Source organism: Labeo rohita, chromosome 2 (assembly GCF_022985175.1).
Source record: "Labeo rohita strain BAU-BD-2019 chromosome 2, IGBB_LRoh.1.0, whole genome shotgun sequence".
In the NCBI taxonomy this organism is placed as follows: domain Eukaryota; kingdom Metazoa; phylum Chordata; class Actinopteri; order Cypriniformes; family Cyprinidae; genus Labeo; species Labeo rohita.
The window spans coordinates 4526588-4547393 of NC_066870.1; the positions used below are offsets into that span (position 1 = coordinate 4526588).

A 20806-nucleotide genomic window follows, 5' to 3' on the forward strand; every position below is an offset into this window, starting at 1 on the left:
GATATGTACAGTATCTTTCTTTTTGAATTATTATAATACTCATTTGTCTGACCCATGCTAGTAATAACGCTGCTGGTTGGAGGTTGAGGTGTCTCTGTCTTAAAGCAGGAGTTCTCCTCTTTGCTGAGACTGATGTAGAAGCACACATCCAAGGCGTTCATGATGTGCTGAGGACCAGGGTTCAGCAGTATATTCTTAGTGTCGTCAGGACAGACTCCAATGAGACAGATGCCATACCTACAAATGAGAGAGGTATTTACATAAGTTTACATAAGGCCATTTTTTTTGTGGACTCAAATTTCACTGTACTACGAGATTTAATGCAATATGCTTTTTTCACATACTCACTTATTATATGCATTAAAGGAGGCATAAGTGAAGCTCTTTCCCTCATACTCAGAAAAGAAGACGCTTTCTTCCAGAACAATGCTGTACACTTCATTTCCGGAGCATTTCCCATAAATTCTGTGCCAGTCCTCAGGAGAATGCTGACCCTCTCTGCAGAGATACACACGTTATATCATGTATAATATCAAATATAATTTTACTTCTGAGTTTCACAACATGGGGGTGAGTGAATAACAATATCCAAATGCCAGATTTACTAGACATGGCAAATTAGTGTGAGACTGCAATCGCTGATGGGAGTGGAAAGTTCCACGGCTGATCTACTGACAATTTGCACATTAAAGAACACAGCCACAATATTTCCATAATGACCAACACAAGCTACCAAGAGCAGCACAAATTAGTGTAAGGTCGCAAACAAGCAGAGCAATTTGGATGTCTAATAGAGACAAAAAAGGGTTATAAATATGGCGTAAATATCAGTAAATTGAGTGCCACACACCGTAGTAAATCACTTTGTGTGATTTCGGATACATTTACATGGCAACAATGTACTAAAATGGATTTTTTTTCTTTGCAATTTTTACAAATATTTTTAGTTGAATAGTCATTTGAACTCATATGGCCTAACTGTGAGGGCCTGCAATAATGTGGTTTGACAAGTGTGGCGCTGTGGCCCTGTCTAGGCTCCAAATCCAAAAGAAGACATGCTCATGAGATATGCAAATTAAACCAAACCAGTGGAGTGTGGGAAACCTTAACAAAATTACAAACTAGAATGGTTATAACGTGTAAAAGGCTGATATACTGATGGTGAATTTCTGTTCTGTTCTTCGCTTTCGGGGTAAAAAAGAAGTTTGATATACACTGCTGTTCAAAAGTTTCGAATCAGTTAGATTTTGAATGTTTTTTAAGAAGATTCTTAAGCTCATCAAAGCTGTATCTATTTGATCAAAAATACAGAAAAAAAAATGTAATTTTGTGAAATATTACTGCACTTAAAAAAAGTTTTCTATTTTAATATAGTTCAAAATATAATTTATTCCTGTGAAGCAAAGCTGAATTTTCAGCATCGTTGCTCTTTAGTCTTTAGTGTGACCTGATCCTTCAGAAATCATTCTAACATGCTGATTTTCAAATCAATGTTGGAAACTGTTGTGCTGCTTAAGGAAGAGGTCACATTCACAAATATTGTACTCACCCCCTTGTCATCCAAAATGTTCATGTCTTTCTTTCTTCAGTCGTAAAGGAATTATGTTTTTTGAGGAAAACATTTCAGCATTTTTCTTCATATAATGGACTGATATGGTGCCCCGATTGTGAACTTCCAAAATGCAGTTTAAATGCGGCATCAAACGATCCCAAATGAAGTTGTAAACGTTCCCAGCCGAGGAAGAAGGGTCTTATCTAACGAAACGATCTGTTATTTTAATAAAAATGATATAATTTATATACTTTTTAATGCCAAACACTCGTCTTGTCTCACGCTGCCTGGTCTGTTTTTGTTCCTGTTCATGACAGTTAGGGTATGTTGCAAAACTCCCGTCTCATGTTCTCCCTCAACTTCAAAATTGCCCTATATCATTGTTTTACTTTTTTTGTTAAGGGTGTTTGATCTTTTTTGCATGTTCACTTTGCAAAGACTGGGCCGGTACTTCTGCAGCGATGTAGGATGGTTTTGAAATGATTTTTGAAGTTGAGGGAGAAAAAACGATTGGAGTTTTTCGACATACCCTAACTGTCTTGAGCCAGGACACACAGAGTTCAGGGAGAAAAAGGCAAGACGAGCGATTGAGATTAAAAAGTATTTAAATTGTAATTTTTAATGACAATAACCAATCGTTTCACTAGACAAGACCCTTCTTCCTCATCTGGGATCGTTTACAACCACATTTGGGATCGTTTGAAGCCGCATTTAAACTGCATTTTGGCACCATACCAGTCCATTATATGGAGAAAAATGCTGAAATGTTTTCCTCAAAAAACATAATTTCTTTACGACTGAAGAAAGAAAGACATGAACATTTTGGATAACAAGGGGTTGAGTACATTATATGCGAATCTTTGTTTTGGAAGTGGACTTCTCCTTTAATATTTTTGGAACATGTGAAACTTTTTTTCATGATTCTTTGATAAATAAAAAGTTCAAAAGAAGAGTTTTTTCTTTTTTTTTTCAAAATAGAAATGTAACAATATACACTACTATTCTATAGTATACTATATACTACATATACTATATATATATATATATATAAATATTCAAAGAAAGGTATCAGATGCCAAAAAAAAAAATAATAATCAGCACAACAGTTTTAAAACAGATAATAAATCAGCATATAAGTATTTCTGATTTCTGAAGGATCATGTGACACTGAAGACTGAAGTAATACCTAAATGATAATGAAATGATTTTAAGCATATTAAAATAGGAGACCAATATTAGAAATTGCAATAATAATTCACAATATTAAAGTTTTTTTCTGTATTTTTGATCAAATAAATACAGCCTTTATAAGCATAAGAGACTACATTAAAAAACTACAAGGGTTTGCAATGATGCAAGCTGTTAGTAAATCAAGCTGCAAGCTGCCCCAAATCATTTTTGGACAAACTATTACTTTCAGGGTTATTGATATGTTGTCAGGCTGGTGTACTCACAGGCCTTGAGATGTGTGCACCAGCAGGGTGATGAAGGTGGATGTGGCAGGACAGATGCAGTTTAATGCCAGCATGGCATATTTAAATTCTTCCTCACAAACAATATGATCTAAAGGGGAACAGTACAGTACAACTGTGTTAGATCTGCATCAAAGTCTGCATTTATACATTGTTTGAAATGTTCTGGAATCAACTACAAAGACCGATTTAACAGTACCTGCAAACTTCACATGAATTTTGTTTTCTGGTTTGAGAATCTGAACAAAAAGAGTGCAGCTTGGAGCAAAGTCCTTTACTGCCCAAGCCCTCAGGATGCTCTGGTGATCCTGAGAAGAATCAACTCAGTTATTCAAGTTGGAATATATAAAGGTGGAAAAAATATTTTCTAGATGTTCCATCCCTTCGCAGATGACTTAAAAATAATACTTTAAAGGGGTCATCGGATGCAATATTCATTTTTACATGTTGTTTGAAAATAAATGTGTGTTGGCAGTGTGTGTACACAACCACCCTGTAATGATAAAAATCCACCCCTTTTTTTAAAATCCCTATAAATCATAACTGCTTTCTCAAATCAAGCCATTCTTGGCTGTGTGACATCACACAGGCAGACCCCTCCCATGATTGTTGATTGACACTGCTGTTTTAGCACAGATCCACCCTGAGTGAGATGTAAACTGTGCGGCTAAAGTTTTTTTTAAGAGACTTTTTAACCAAAGTATGTTATAGATTTTTCATTAAAATCCTAAAGAATCACATCAACTTGTGGACAAAGGGCATCCAATGACTCCTTTAAAATGTTCTAAACATAGTTATGCATTTCTCCACTTTTTGCTGAAGAATCTCGGTAATACATACTGCTGCATTGCGGTCAGCCTCACAGCGACAAGTCAGAATGAAACAAGCCTCAGCATTATCCAGCCTGTATGGAAAGACTTGTTTTGAGAGAATATATCTTGAATCAAGTTTCTTTGTCATTTCACCATTGTCATTTCTTTAAATGTAAACTTCTCAAATTTAGTTTGGTTTATGCTTAAAACAAGAAAACAAATTTGGGTACTTACTATAGTAATAACAGTAAATTATGCAACTAACCTGTTTTTTTTTCCTGGCCAAAACATATTTAAAATATATGCTGAATATATGCTGTAAGCAGCGAATCTCAATTAAATATATTTGTAAAACTGAAAATATATTTAGTTTCAATCTTCATATTCCAACGTATTTGTAAAAATGTATTTTAGGTAAGAAAAAAACATTTCAAATCTTACAGTAGCCTACATTTAGGCTAAATGCAAATGTGGACGAAACAGCCTACCACTGATCAAAATTAGATTTACAGTGATTTAATAATGTTCACATTTTTAGATGTATTGTAAACATTTTTGGATCATTGTAAAGCATGTTCCTGGCTTATTTTTATCAAAATGTGTTCTATGTTTATGCATATTATAGACAACAAATAAGCTTTTTTTCTCAAATGTGACATGTGAACGTCTTGATTATGTATGTAACCCTCATTCCCTGAAGGAGGCAACGGAGGCGTTATGTCAACTGACGTCATGGGGTCTCACTTAGGAGCCCAATCACCTCTGAGCTTAAGAAGAAAAGGCCAATGAGAATTGCTGAGAGGAATTTGCATGCCAAGTCACTCCCCCATACATAGGGATATATAAGATGCTGGTGTGCATCCACTCATTCAGGTTTGTGACGAGGAGCCGAGACGCATTCTGGCATTCAGCACAGTTCAAGATTGTGGCATGAGGGACGTAATGTCTCCACTACCTTCTTTAAGGAAAGAAAGTTATATACATAACCGAGACGTTCCCTATCAGTCAACTGACGTTATGGGGTCCCTATGGAAAACGCAACAACTTGAACTGCGTTACGTAATTGAGGTACAAATGCTGACGGGCAAGCTTGTCAGGACAAATGAAGCTCAATACGTAACCTTCCCAAGCCAGATAACGGGCCCACTAGGGGTGCCAGGGTTCTGAAGAAACCGTTGGGGAGCGGAGTACAATGACAGAATGTAAGGCCATGTGGAAAAAAATTTGGAGACTCCCTAATCTCGCACAGAATCTGTGCAAGGAGGCTCACTGGAAGGAAAGGCGTACTTGAGTAAGCCCTAGGGCCAGCTGTGTGCCAGTGCGTCCGTGCTGAGGGGAGCCTCGGTCAGGGAGTAGAACAGCTGGCAGTGGTAGGACTCCTGGGAAAACATTTTGAAAGCCCACTACCGGACACAGTAACAAACTCTGAACAAGGTCTGACAAAAGTAACAAAGTCTGAACTGCAGGGCAACGGAGGACCCAGAGTTCACCAAAGGGGGACAAGCTGGGAGAAAGCGCACGGATCCAAAAGGGAATGGCGCTGCAAGCCGACACCCAGCTGGCCTCCTGCAGTTTACCAATTTACCTGATGTTACCCAACCAACGGAATGACACAGGCTCTACACAAAGATTATAAAATTTTGCAAGGGTGTTAGGTGTCACCCAGCCCGCAGCTCTGCATATGTCTGCAAGAGAGGTGCTGTGCTCCAACGCCCAGGAGAAGGCAAAACTCCGTATGGATTGAGTACGCCAAGGTGATGGCATCCACCACCCAATGAGCCAACCTCTGTTTGTAGACAGCATTACCCTTCTGCTGACCTCCAAAGGAGACAAAGAACTGATCGGAGCATCTGAAGCTCCAGACTCCTGGGAAGCAAAAAGGTCTACTTGGGCTGGACCGCTAGGGGGTGGAGTCTCCATTCTCCAAGAAAGGGTTAGCTGTCATGAGAGTAGCTCGGCTGCACAATTCAGCTCTCGCAGAATGTGAATGGCACGCAGCAATTTGAGCCGCATCTGACTCCAGAGGAGGAGATGGCGGGCGAGTTGTGACATTCGACAGGAGCGTACGCTGCCATGATGGTTGCTGTATGGACTAGTACATGCTTGCCCTGCAACAGCAGTCGAAGGGGAAGCATCACTGCTAGCAACTCGAGGCAATTGATGTGCCACTGTAGTCGAGGTCCCGTCCAGGAGCCCGTTGCATACAGCGCCCTAGCCCATCTTGGAGTCATCTGTGTTGCATAAATGCACAGCAACTGCACACTCCACCTGGGGAAGGTCAAAGTATGCCCTGGCCGCCCCACTGTCGAGGGTAGTGAGGAGGGAAGTGCTCAAACGTGAACGGGCAGTGTAAGGAGCCTTCCACGTTTTAGTGAGCTCTTCATGAACTTCTGGAAAGAAAGGTACTGGGGTGGACCGTGGCTGGGAGTCACGTCTGGAGCCCAGAAACCAACCATCCGGCCTCGAGAGCTCGGGAGAGGGTAGGAAGTTCACCTCCAACCCGATGCTCTTGGCAGCCCGGAGAAGCATGGGCGTCAACTCAGCTTCAGACTCCATGATGGGAGGCTGCTCAGCGGTGTATTCAGCTTCAGAAGCCGATAGCCTTCAAGGTAGGAAGATTTTCCGCAGCCAAGAAACTCCCGCAGCAATTGATTGTTGTTCTTCTTTCGTAGAAGCAGCACTCTCAAAGTGATCAAAGCAAAAAATCTGAATGAGTGGATGCAAGCCTCCATCTTATATAACCGTATGTATGGAGGAGTGGCTTGGCATGCAAATTCCACTCGCCAGTTCTCACTGGCCTTTTCTTTTTAAGCGCAGAGGAGATTGGGCTCCCAAGTGAGACCCCATGACGTCAGTCGACGTAACGTCAAATGTAACTGACTGATAGGGAATGTACTTTCTGTGTATTGAATTACACAGAGGGCATATGTATTTATATTTTTAAAATACATTTTTAAAAATAGACACAAATGGCCAAAAACATATTTAAAACTCTAAAATGAATTTGAAAATATATGTACATAAATATATTTTGTTTTGTTTTTTTTAGCAAAAATATTTTTGGCTATTTTTTGTATATTTTAAATATATTTAAAATTATATTTAAAAATATATTTTTTGCTGTATGGATTAAATGTTTACACTGTAACAAAGACACTGTTAAATTAAGAGTAACCCAGTTTTGCAACTGGGTTAGAAAAATTTATTTAATTCTTGATATGTTACACAATTTTTATCTCAAAAATACAGATTGAAATTTTTTGATGATTACGTCCTTTAAGGCAAGACTTCAACATTTGGGTTCTGCTTCATGTAAATGTGATTCCCAATGAAAATTTGATCAAGTCTGAAATAGCTCTCAACTGCTCACTCAACAAAAATCTTTTAAGATACGATCATTTATAACTTATGTCTGTTTTTAAAAGAAATACTATATTACTAGAGAAATATTATATTTTCTATATATGGCAGCAACTGCACAGCAGAAGCCCAGTGTAGATGTGGGATGTGTGAAACAGCCCCAAGATATCGCAGCAGATAAGCATAAATGTCTTTAAACTCACTTTGCTCTGACCAGATCTTGATCTTTGAGGGCCGAGCCTTGCAGATATATGACTCTGTGTGACCACATCGGGATCCGCAGCAGCCGTCTCACCGCCACGTCCTGTTCAGCTGGACAAAGGATGATGACATAGTACTCCTAGAAGACAACAACATCAAACAGACAGAAAACATGAAGCTTGTCAAGACTCAAATTAAAACAATTAGCAGGCATTAATGACCTAATTTGTGTGGATTTTACAGAAAAAAAGTAAGTCATACAGGTATAGAAGTGTGAGTAAATGATGACAGAATTCTCTGGAGTCAGAATATCAAAAGTTACCCGGAAAAAAGTTACATTTTCCATTCACCTTCGCTAGAGGGTGCCAAAACATACAAAGTGGGCACGGCTACTTTTACTTTTGAATAATGAAATATTTTCACCAAACTTAACTCATATGTGTTGATTAATTCTGTGGTCATGTGAAAATTTGCAGTGATTGGCCAATTGGTGGCACTATAAAATAGGAAAACATAAAAATGGCTAGAACTACACAATCCTTTGTCCGATCATCATGCAGTATCTTTGTCCTAAGTGCCACTGCTGTATATGAGGACATATGTTATTTATGCAAAATAACATAAGTATATGTTATTTTGAATAACATGGCCACCATCGACCAATCAAATTTGAGCATCTATTAGGTCCTAGAGATCTGTGAGAAATTTGAAAGAAATTGGCCACTGGTTAAAAATTATATACATTTGATTTTTTTTTTTAGAAAATGACTGATCATTTTACTAGATAAGACTCTTATTCCTTGGCTGGGATCTTGTAGAGCCCTTTAAAGCTGCACTAAAACTGCATTTTTAACCTTCAATCCATTGAGCACCACTGAAGTCCACTATATGGAGAAAAATCCTGGAATGTTCTCCTCAAACACCTTAATTTCTTTATGTACCTGAAGTATGGGGTGAGCATAAAACTCATTTAGGAAATCCATCAGCAGTTCGATTTTCACTGAACTGACACACAGCACCACGTGTCTCTCGGTTTCTGCTCTTTTCCTGCTGTAATCTCCTCCTGACTTCTGCCGCTCCATCCACAAGTAGGCCAGCTCCTCAAACTAATGCATCACAGCACACAGAGAAAAAACATAATGCACTGCATTAGCTCTTATTCTTTAATGACATTGCCACAATAGTTCTGAGATGTCCCTGACAGGATGACAGAATTAAGTGTATGAACATTGTGAAGCTTTTTGACTGACCACCACCATTCACCATTTCATTTTGCTTTCTAAAAGCTGCTTAGAAATCAGAAGATTATTTTATTCTACTGGCAGCACTATTTTAAAGGGATAGTTTACCCAAAAATGAAATGTTGTCTCATCTTCATGTTGTTCCAAACCTGTATGAATTTATTTTTTTCCGTTGAACATACATCATTCATTGACTTTCATAGTTTTTTTCCTTAACTGTATATGGCAATTTCAACTTGTCTTCAATGTCTTCAATCAAAGTTTAGATGAACAAGCATGAACTTAAAACGGTCCTAAACTGGGAATCAAATTTTCCATCATTTTTGAAGTAAAAAATATTATGAAAACATACTGTATCTTTCAGAACTGAAAATAACCCACAGTTCCAAATGACATTTTATACGCCAATAAAATAGTGTATATCATGCTATACTTGGTTGTACAGTTATCGTCATTCATTGCTGTTTTAAAGTGTAGTATCAAGGCAAGCTTACCTGGATAGGCAAGACCATTAAAGTGACAAATATCATAATAACCACCAGCAACTTGGAGGGCCAGACATTAGGAATGACATCTCCAAACCCCACTGTGGAGAAGGTGACGATGCAAAAGTAGAAAGAGTCAAAAACGGAGAGTTTATTTCCGGCACGCTGCAAGTGTTCAACACCACAAATGCTGAAGAGAGGAGGAACAAATGAACAAAAGGAGACAAGACAAAAGAGTCCATGTTAAGTTTGCAGAACATGAGGGGCTGTATACTGCAGTTATATATGCATTAATACATTAATCATTATTAAACTATTAATATATGTTTACAAATTGTACTCATTATGGAAGAGAAATGAAGCATTCACAGCAGCACAATCCTGCAGAAATTATGGCACGATGAAAAACAAAACATTTGCTGTGCATATTCTACATATTCCTGAATGATGCTGTTTAAATTTTAGCAAGTCACTAATGGAAAGCAATGCCATTGTTGCTTTCTAATGATTTCATATGGACATGGCAAAAGATCAAGTCTTTATTTTCTCTACTCACAATTGACCTTGTGTAGAGTTTAAAATGAATCACTCAATTCAATTTGATGTTTTACAGTTATTTATGAACTTTGCAAAGAGACAAAATCAGCAAATGCTGAAAAAGCTACATAAAAATCAGCATGATGGCCATATTGCATGTAAATTGACTGTTACATATTACATGCATGATGAGCAAAAATATAATGCCTTACAAAGAGATGTGAGATATACGAGCTCCATTTCTGGGTAAAACCACACAAATGGTCATAAAGTGATGGGATCAGGAAATGACAGAGAACTCATCTTTTGCCCTGCATTAGCTCTTCAAATGACACCAAGTCTATGAGCAAACAGCTTGTGAAAATCTCCTCTAAAAGCATTGAGATGCACTTACTGGTACTGTAATGGTAATTGCATAGATTTCTAATGATGAACACTTGACCACAGAGCAATTAGTATATTGCTTTAGTCTTGAGATAAAAGAAAAAACCTCCAATATGTTGACAACAAAAAGAAAGCTGATGTTGCTGAGCTCGACAGCAGATAATCTGCAAATATGTTATCTGAAAAACAATTATGCTAGAGCTTTTCTATTAACTAAACTGGAGTTTTGGTGATTTTTAGTGGATGTATGACATCAGTTCTCATCAAGTTCAAACAGTTCACATACTTTTTGTCTTCATTTTAAACATTCAGACATTTTGAAGTGTAAAGTAAAAACTGGAGTACAGTATACAAATTTTTCCCAGTTATTTGTCCCGATTTTTAGTCTGTATGTATCGACACTTGGTGAAAGTCAGATTTCCGCAGGCCCTGTTTACACCTAAACTGGAAGTGTAAATGCATCTGGTTGCTGACACCACATATGTAAATTTTACTCCTCCCAAAATATTAAAATAATAAATGTGTAAGAGCATGTTATAGGCTATATTACATGTTATAGCCAGATATAACAGCGCTAATGCAACATGCATCACCGCAGATGAGTATATCTGTTGCTGTTGTTGAGATGAACTAAATTTGCATATAACGGAAGAATTGAAGGATATTTATCAGATATTTATCCATTTAGAGGAGACACTGTCACAAACTACGTGTGAAGGATAAGCACAAAGACGAAGGTCAATGAAATCAAAAGTCTTTAATATATTCCAAACGGGTAAATCCACAAGCAGGGCAGGAACACACGTACACACCGACAAGACCGGACGACAAACACTGAACTGAAACCAACTTATAAAAGACAGGTGATTACAATTAACTTAATTAAGACAAAGGTGATACAAGGTTTACTAATAATGACATAATGAGGGCAGGAACAGGAAAACCGTATATGGGCACAAGAGGGAAAAACCAATACAAGGAGTTCAGGGGTGTGACAGACACATTTATGTGGCCTAGTGTTCAGGGGTGTGACAATTCGCCCCCCTCCCAGAAGGCGCAACTTCGCGTCGTAGAGAAAAAAGGAAGGGACGGAGGGGGACTTAGAAGGACAAAGTGGATGTGGGATGGTGACAGGGGACGGCGAAGAGCTGGCAGGAAGTCAGTGCCGGAGGAGGCTCTGGTGGAGATTGGAATCCTGGGAGGAGGATGATAAACAAGGTCCAAGGAGATGATGATGGAGGGAGGAGCCAAGGAGGAGACAGAAGGGTCCAGGGCGGATCAGGGAGCTGAAGGGAAGGAGGAGCCCAACAGAGCCAGAGGGATGAAAGGACAAGGCGCAACTGGAGAAGTGCAGTCAGGGGGACGACTGACCAAGGTGGAGCCGGAGGGACGAGGGAGCCCGGTGGAGCTGGTGGACTGATGGACTCCGGTGGAGACGAGGGAGCTGGGTCCTGAGTGGGGCTGGTGTCATTGTCTGCATAGTCCACAGTCAGATGTGATCTGCAGGACACCAGCATCCACTCGATGAAGGCGGTGAGGCTCTCTCGAGGACCATCCCCAGACAACTGCGCTTGTGTGGTGTTAAGTCCAGCAAAATATAAGGAGCAGAGGCAGTTGTCCGGGTAGTGCGTGTAGTTGGCCAGAAACGCGAAGTCCTCCAGGAGAAGGACGGGGACAGCAGGATCTGTCACAAACTGCGTGTGAAGGATAAGTATGTAAATCCACAAGCAGAGCAGGAACACACGTACACATAGACGAGACCACAAACAATGAACTTAATTAAGACACAGGTGATACAAGATTAACTAATAATGACATAATGAGGGCAGGAACAGGAAAACCATATATGGGCACAAGAGGGAAAAACCTTTACAAAGAGTTCATTTATGTGGCCTAGTGTAAATGGAACAGTTTTTAAAAATCACATTTATATCCGATCAGAGAAAAACACATGAAGTGATCAGGTGTAAACAGGCCCACATAGTTCTGGTCCTTGATTCTGATTGGTTGAGCCGCATTTAAAGCCATTGTAAATTAATTACAAAACATCACATAACTTACCTCGTGTCACGTATCATGCGAGGAAGGGGCGAATGAAGACGAAGGTCAAAGATAAAGTCTTTAATATAATCCACAGGAAAAGTCCAAAGCAGGTAAATCCACAACGGGAGGGTAGAAACAAACATGTACACATTGACGAGACCGGACGACAAACACAGCACTGAAGGCAACTTAAATAGACAGGAAAATGATACACAGACAGGTGTGGGTGATAAACTAATAATGACTTGACAAGGACAGGAACAGGAAGGACCAAATATGGGCAACAGAGGGAGAAACCAACTCAAACAGTCCACAGGGGTGTGACATTACTCCCCCCTCCCGGAAGGCGTGACCTCGCGCCGTAGAACAAAACAATAAACAACGGAGTGTAGGAGGAGGCTCTGGCGGAGGACGGACTCCCGGGAGGAGGACAACAAACAAAGTCCAGGGTGGTGACGACGGAGGGAGGAGACAGCAGGTACTCTGAGCAGTGGGAGCTAGGCGAGACCCAGGCCGCAGCCATGATGGTAGCCCACGGCGGAGCCATGGTGGTGGAAAGGCTGACGACTCCAGGGGGCCGACCGATGGCGCCGGAGCAGGAGAAGGTGGAGCCTGAGGCGTAGACGGAGAGACAATGATCCTGGGTGACACTGAGGATCCGGAGGGCCAAGGTGAAGCCCAAGGCTCTGGTGACCGAGGCGGAGGCGGAGATCCGGAGGTCTGCAGCGGAGCCGGAGCAACAGAAGACTGAGGCAGAGCTGGAGGGAGGGAGGAGCCCAACACAGCCGGTGGGACGGAGCGTTGAGGCAAAGCCGTAGGAGTGGAGTCCTGAGGCGATGGCGGGATGACGACCGACCAAAGGCGGAGGGACGAGGGAGCCCGGTGGAGCTAGTGGGCCGAGGGGCGACGGTGGAGAAGAGGGAGCTGAGAGCCGGGGTGGAGCCGCTGGGTCGGAGGGCTGAGGTGGAGTGCAGGACTCAGAGGCTGGAGTTGGAGACGAGTGATTCTCCAGCCATAATGGCGATGGAGACTGGCAGACCCGCGGTGAGCCCACCGCACAGATGGTGGGCTGAGGGTAAGCAGCGGGGCTGTCAGGGGACAGCGGTGGTGGGACTGAAGCAGCAGGGACGATAGGAGGAGATAACAGAGGGAGAGTGGGTGGGAAATCCAGGCAGGCAGATTGTTCAGGGCAGGCAGGAAGTTCCACATATATATCCCCAGAGAAATCAATCAAATCCAGTTCAATATCTAAATGTTCCAGATCCAGACATTGCTCACCCTCAGTGGCAGTGCAGTGGGGGCTGCTGTCCTCAGCACCCTCACGCCCAACTGGAACATCCACTGCACGGGCCACATGGCCGGCTCTCGCACCTGGTCAGACGGGCTTGGCTTAGGCTCCGTAGCATTCTTCTGTGCTGTCGCTCCCCTTGCCGATGGCTCTGTCACTCTCCGTCCGCGGTGGGCTCTGGCTCGGGCTCTGGCTCCACGAGTCGGGGTTTGGGTTGGCTGGGCCCTGGGAGCTGATCGGCCGGCAGGCTTGACAGCTGAGCAGTTCTGGATCGGGGCCGGACACTCTACAGACACCGAAGGATACCTTCCCTCCAGCTCAGTCCAGAGGTGTCTGGGAGGTCCACGGGGCGATGGTAATTGGCCCCGATACAGAACAGAGAATTGATGGTGGCGTCGTCCAACACCGTCGCCGCGGCAAGGCTGCAGGATTCCCAGGCAAACTCCACGAACGGAAGATCCTTGTGGGCTAGGGCGGCGAATCTTGCTGTGGTTTCCATCTTTTCAACTGTTTTAATGGTCCTGTCTTCTGTCATGTATCATGCGATGAATGGGCGAATAAAGACGAAGGTCAAAGATAAAGTCTTTAATATAATCCACAGGAAAAGTCCAAAGCAGATAAATTCACAACAGGAGGGTAGTAACAAACATGTACACATTGACGAGGCCGGACGACAAACACAGCACTGAAGGCAGGATAATGATACACAGACAGGTGTGGGTGATAAACTAATAATGACTTGACAAGGACAGAACAAAGGAAGGACCAAATATGGGCAACAGAGGGAGAAACCAACTCAAACAGTCCACAGGGGTGTGACACCTCGTTGCATCAGTATCACTGCACCTCTAAAAAAAAATGGCACCACTTTTCATAATTTTTTATAAATAAAGTTACATACTGTTGAGTCTCTTTTTTAATTGCTTAATATACTCTAATTAACACTATACACAAAAACCCTTCTTACCATTCACCAAAATCCATTTACACTGAAATTATAATTCCATGAATAACTTCATGAGATCAGTGTTCTAAAACTAAAATTTTCAGTAGGTGACAGCAAGTCTTAATAATCAAATCATAGAATCATTCAACCAATTCCTTTAAACTGTCCAATTCATTTAGGAACAAAGTCTATGAATAGGTCATGTAATTATTCAATCAAAAACACTGAATTATTTGAGAACAAAACACCACTATTTGTTGTTGACAGACACAACTTTTCTGCTTTGCTTGGAACTAGGCTATTTTCTTTGGCATAATAGCAAAAAGAGTCAAATTTGACAATGTTGTGTCTAAAAATACTAAATGATTATTACATTTATACTGTATTTAACTGTTGTCTAAAATCTCACATTTGCAAAGTGCAAAATTGTTTCTATTCTAGAAAACAGCACTCTTGCTGGTAACTCTATGATACAAAATAAAAAATAATATAATACAAGGTGCTGTTCATATCCTGAATTTTGGGGTCTTTTTTCTTCATTTTGTTGGTATTTCCGACCTTGTATGCTATTTTACGTCAATACCGGACTGGCTTGCTTGATATTAAGCTTAGTACTGGGTACTGAGTATTTCACATTGTCCACTTGTGATCAGACTGACAAAAATGCATCTTAATAACAGGTGTAAAGTTTATTGCAAATAATGTTTCATCATGAGTTTATTGTGTTCAGAACGACTTGATAAATTTTGTAGTGTTTGATCCGCAGTCGTTTAGTGTATAAAGCCCAGTTTTTCTCTGTAACCATTTACCATTTGCAAAGCTGGCAAATATATGATGCCTAGGTTGCGACGCCCCTGGAAGCCTATGTATGTGTGATGTTTGTGTAGTGTATTCCAGCCTTTAAGTGTCCAAGCACTTTTTAGAGCCACTCTGTTTTACAATTAGCTTGGCAGCACATCAGGGATTAATAAGGATGTGAACATGGATGGACATGTACATTTGTGGTGAGTAAGTGCTTCTCCCTCTAAAAGCAGAAACCACAAAAAATGAGTTGAAATTCAATCTGTTTCTGACCCTGATCATGCTGCACGCCTAATACTCCAGTCTTAGTCAAATGAGAACAGGCTAACAGTGATTGGGAGACACAGTTGTTAGGAAATCCTATCTGACATGCAGTTTGTGATCGAATTTGTGTGACTGTGCTTTATATGTGTGTACATGAGTGGATTTTCACTAACTCACAAAGTGAAAATGAGGCAGACGATGGTGGAGATGAGGATGAGGAGCTGATTGAACATGGCTGACTGTGTCCGGTGAATAGCACGATGAAGATCATTCTGACAGCCACAGAGAAATATATGTGAATATGTATTCATTTTTTATTCTTTTTAATCATTTGTTGTGAACATATACTCACAACCATGCTTTCCAAAGAACGTTTTGCCAGCCAGCAGTTCAGAAACACAGGGATGAAAAGGTTTCGGAGAGGAGGATAAAAAATCTGTTACAACAAAGAGCAGTCATTAAACCTTCAGAAAAAATAGAAGCATTTCACCAAAATGCAATGTAATACATAAGAAATAACACTGTATGTAAAAATACTTCACAGGATCAGCTTAACCAAGGTTATAGGAATTAAATTAATTTTCCATGAAGCTGTGGTTTACAGTGAATTTCTAACAGCTCAGGGCGTTGTTAGGCACGAGTGCTTAAAACCCCCTTAAGCTGTTATACACTCACTGTAAACCACAGCTTCACTGGGCTTGTTGCTTTTATAAGACAGTTATTTCATATATGTAGTAAAGTTTCACAAAATTAAACAGAGCTAATAAAGTGTAATGATATTAATAAAAACATTATTCTTCCTCCAAACAATGTAGTTCCTTAGAAACAGTTGTGCCGAGCAGCACACAGATGTAAACAAAGGTGTATGTTTGTAGAGTAATTTACAACAGCTTTGAACACGGCTCAACCAATCAGAATCAATTTTCAGAATCGTTTTATAGATTAAAATATACTATGAAGATATATTGCAACTTTCAGAACTCAAAACTTCCTACAGAACAATAAAGCAATAAGCCTCAAGAAGCTTTGGTTTACAGTGAATTTATAATAGCTAAGGGGCGTTGTTAGGCATGGCGCAAAGCGGAGTCATAACCCTCTTAGCTGTTAGAAATTCACTGTAAACCACGGTTTAAGGGGCTTATTGCTTTTATAAAATGGTTATTCCATACATGTAGTAAGGTTTCACAAAAGCAAATAAAGTGTAATGATAAACATAAAAACAGTATTCTTCCACCAAACAATGTAGTTCCTCAGAAACAGTTGTGGTTGCAACAAAGTGGTTGACAATCAATCAGAATCAAGGATTGGAACTATTTGTTTTATACAACAATTTTTGCCTTTAATGTTTCATATATACAGTATAAATAGCTAGGGCATTGCTATGTGGCTGTTGCTATATTGTTGCTAGGCTGTTCAGGCAGGTTGATGGCCAGGGCATTGCTGTGTGGTTGCTAGGACTGTCTGTGTAGTTGCTGGGGCATTATTATTTGGTTGCTAGGCTAGGTTGGTTGGGTTAGTTATCAGGGCATTGCTATGTGGTTGCTAGGGTATTCTGGGCAGTTGCCAGGGTGTTGCCACAGTATGTAGATGTTTGGCTGTTCAGGGTAGCTGCCATGGAGTTGTTATGTGGTTGCTAGGGTGTTCACAGTGGTTACCAGGGCATTGCTACATGGTTGCTAGGGTGTTCAGGATGGTTGCCAGGAAATTGCTATGTGGTTTCTAGGGTGTTCTGGGTAGTTGCCAGGGAGTTGCTATGCAGTTTCTAGGTTGTTCAGGGAAGAGAGTTGCCAGGGAGTTGTATGTGGTTGTTAGAGTGTTAAAGATAGTTGCCAGGCAATTGCTCTGTGGTTGCTAGGGTGTTCTGATTGGTTTCCACTGAGGTGCTCCTTGGTTGTTAGGATAGTCTGGGTATTATTATGCCAGGGCATTATTTTGTGGTTGCCAGGTTGTTCAGGCAGTATAGTTGCCATGGAGTTGCTTGTGGTTGTTAGGATGTTCAGAGTGGTTGCCAGGGTATTACTATGTTGCTAGGCCGTTGCTAGGGTGTTCTGGGTAGTTGCCAGGTAATTGCGTGTGGCTGTTAAGAGTATTCAGGGTAGTTACCTTGTGCTGCTTTGTGGTTGCTAGGGTATTCTGGGTGGTTGCCAGGGTATTGCTATGTGGTTTCTAAGTTGTTCAGGACGGTTGCCTGGTTATTGCTCTGTGGTTGCTAGGGTGATCACAGTGGTTGCCAGGGAAATTGCTACGTGGTTGCTAGGGTGTTCTAATTGGTTGCCACAGAGGTGCTCTGTGTTTGCTAGGGTGTTCAGGATGGTTGCCAGGGAATTGCTATGTGGTAGCTTGGTTGTTTAGGCAAGGTTTTTGCCAGGGAGCTGTATGTGGTTGTTTGGGTGTTCAGGGTAGTTGCCAGGGCATTGCTTTGTGGTTACTAGGGTATTCTGAGTGGTTGCCAGGGTTTTGTTATGCAGATGCTAGGCTGCTCAGGGTAGTTGCCATGGCTTTGCTATGTGGTTGCTAAGTTGTTTAGGGTGTTCACCCGATTGTTGGTCTGTGGTTGCTAGGGTGTTCACAGTGGTTGCCAGGGCATTGCTATATGTTCAGTGTCATTGGCAGGGAGCTGCCATTTGAATGCTAGGGTGTTCCTTGTGGTTACATGCTAGGCTGTTTAGGCAGAATGGTTTCCAGGGTGTTGCTATGTGGTTGCTAGGATGGTCTAGGTGGTTGCTAGGGCATTACTATACGGCTACTATGTTATTCAGATTAGTTGCTGGGGCGTTGCTATGCGGTTGCTAGGATAGTATGTGTGGTTGCCAGGGCATTATTATGTGGTTGCTAGGTTGTTCAAGCAGAATAGTTACCAGGGTAGGATGTTCTGATGGTTGCCAGGGTGTTACAGTGTTGTATTCTAGGTGATTCATTATAAGCTCAAAGTCAAAAGGGATCTTCATGATATTCTGGTTTCTGCATATGACTCGAGCCCCTCTATGGGATTTTTGCCCACTTCATTGTCCACCAACAATTCAATCATTTAGAAAAGCACACCTCTCATTAACAAAATGTACAATTTAAAATATCCTTTTTATCCATGCAGTGTGATAGGTTAAGTGTTATGAGCTGAAGGAAAGAATTGCGTTCAGATGTGGCAGGACCAACATCATGCACTATTATTGTCAGTTGTTTGTTGTGCATACTTACTCCAACTACAAAGGGCACAGTGTCAATCATTTCCAAGATAAACGCTATTTGAAGTACCTGCTGCCATATGTGCCCCTAGATCATTAGAGAGAGCACAAACAAACAGAATGATCATAGATGTTATCAATATAGTTGCACACAAAACATATCAGTAGGTCGCCTTTATTACTTGTTAATTGTGCATCATTGTTTCAGGGTCATTGTTTAGATAATGCTTCTTTTAAACTGACACACACGGCTAAGATAATGCAAAAAAATATACCCTGTATCGTAGATATGTCAGCAGGATTCTTATGAATAAACATACGACTGCAACAGACACCTAAAGAAAATAAAATCAAACATCAGTGATTATCCCGATGATTATTAATAACCTTATGTCAGTTTCATAACACAAACCATAATGCAAAAATACTCAAAAAACGGTTTGATATTATGAGATTTTTCTAAAAGATTACCTGTGCAGCCCAAAGTATGGGATTTCGATCAACCCAAATAATTGAGGCCCTGGTAACAATAAAGGGTTATTAAAATGTTGCAAATTAATAAATCAGAGCATTTTTATATTTAATTTCTGTTTACAGTTCATTGGAACGACATACCAGTTGATTTCAAGCAGGGTATAATTTTTGTATTCACAGCCCAAGCTATGAGGAGGGAAGAAATCATATATCACACTGAATAGAAAATGTAGTAATCCTCACTGAAAAAATTGCTTCTAATGAAGCAATGTATTTCTTTCCTATGTGGACCAATAACAATCAGAAGTTTCAAGTTAGTCTTATCTACAATGTTTCTCCGACTGTGTATAGGGAAATATATATATAAATATATGGCCCATATGTATTAGTACAGACCTAAGCACTTTTTCCTTTAAACCTTTTCAAAACTACATAGTGAATCCAGGAAGTGATAAAGAATTTTAAGGGAAATATCACATATGACTAAAGATGAGCCTTCTTTGTCCATCAAACAATAAAAAAAATATCTACCATTTATGTTGATCAGATTCTGAGTCAGTCAGCACTCTGGATATATACAAAATGCAGCTTAATATCTTGAGCGAAAGATAAAACACTCGCACTCTGAGACCTGAATAATACAAAAGAAGTGTTTATAAAGCATTTTAGACATGATAGTACAAAAAAGCGTCACATGCACAAGTGAAATCAATTTAAAAAATACATTTAAAACAACGTTCTTATATATATATATGTACACACACACACACACACACACACACACACATATATATATATATATATATATAAAATGTTCTTAATTCCTTGTATTATGCAAACAAGAAACATAAGGAGAAAACACGGAGACATACTAGATCGTTGGTTTTTGATGAAGTAAAACTGCAGGCGTTCTTTGAAACTACTCGCTTTGACGTAAAAGTCAACCTGCACCCTATACAGCAAAGCACAAGCACGAGAATTACCGATTCAACAATAGAAATGTTAGTAATCTCTCAGAAACACTTTTTAAAATCTGATTTTCTATTTGTACAGAGGTTGCACTTCATCACATTCGAGTTATATAATACAGTTAGCATATAGTTTTTTTTTTGTTTGTTTGTTTGTTTGTTTGTTTGTTTGTTTGTTTTTTTAACACAAACAACGATAAAAACAACACGGATGAATTTAGAAGCACTTACTTGACATCGTTTTGATCTCGACGCAAAAAATCCCTGAATGTGTGTTTAACAGCCTCTTCGTTTTCATCATCGGCCATATTTTTCAAACGCGCAAAAATACTCTTTATAAGATCAGTACGACAACTTCATATAAGCCGAGAAGTTTGTTTGTGTCTGTGACTTTTTCCAATTAATCTTGATATCTCAGGGTACAGCTGCAAAATAATATCAAAGTGCAATCGCTCTCGTGAATCCCTTTGTCTCTCTTCCCAGAGTAAACCTTCACATCTGGTAAGTGTGGCTGATGGACGCAAATATGCAAATACTCATGCAAATATTGATGTCAGAAGCTGTATGTCAGCGGCTTCCCCTCAGCATCAGCTTCTTCTCACAGGTGCGCTTTCTACAGTATGTCATTACATCTTTAAAAAGCAGCTCTTGTAGACATTAAGTTATTAAACAAATATTTGTCTTTATTTTATGGGAGATTAATAAGTTGAGTGACGGCTTAAAATATAATATTTATAACCCTGCTATTAATTCTAACGTTAAATATTCAACACTGTTCCTTAACTGATAATAGGTT

General features: G+C 40.3%; 1 protein-coding gene across 1 annotated transcript in view; it reads right to left on the reverse strand.

Moving 5' to 3' along the window:
- Nucleotides 1-20575, reverse strand: part of kcnt2 (potassium channel, subfamily T, member 2) — a 35476-nt gene extending 14901 nt beyond the window's left edge. The window contains exons 1-17 of the mRNA XM_051135953.1: nucleotides 20242-20575; nucleotides 19915-19994; nucleotides 19574-19673; nucleotides 19184-19228; nucleotides 19040-19088; nucleotides 18844-18903; nucleotides 18582-18656; nucleotides 15739-15822; nucleotides 15564-15658; nucleotides 9133-9313; nucleotides 8339-8503; nucleotides 7400-7536; nucleotides 3865-3928; nucleotides 3224-3332; nucleotides 3007-3115; nucleotides 349-498; nucleotides 53-237 (exon numbers count right to left, since the gene is read on the reverse strand). Coding sequence (XP_050991910.1) covers nucleotides 53-237; nucleotides 349-498; nucleotides 3007-3115; nucleotides 3224-3332; nucleotides 3865-3928; nucleotides 7400-7536; nucleotides 8339-8503; nucleotides 9133-9313; nucleotides 15564-15658; nucleotides 15739-15822; nucleotides 18582-18656; nucleotides 18844-18903; nucleotides 19040-19088; nucleotides 19184-19228; nucleotides 19574-19673; nucleotides 19915-19994; nucleotides 20242-20318 — 1765 coding nt within the window. The 5' untranslated portion in view covers nucleotides 20319-20575. The remainder of the gene's footprint in view (nucleotides 1-52; nucleotides 238-348; nucleotides 499-3006; nucleotides 3116-3223; nucleotides 3333-3864; nucleotides 3929-7399; nucleotides 7537-8338; nucleotides 8504-9132; nucleotides 9314-15563; nucleotides 15659-15738; nucleotides 15823-18581; nucleotides 18657-18843; nucleotides 18904-19039; nucleotides 19089-19183; nucleotides 19229-19573; nucleotides 19674-19914; nucleotides 19995-20241) is intronic.
- Between the last annotated feature and the right edge of the window lie 231 nt (nucleotides 20576-20806).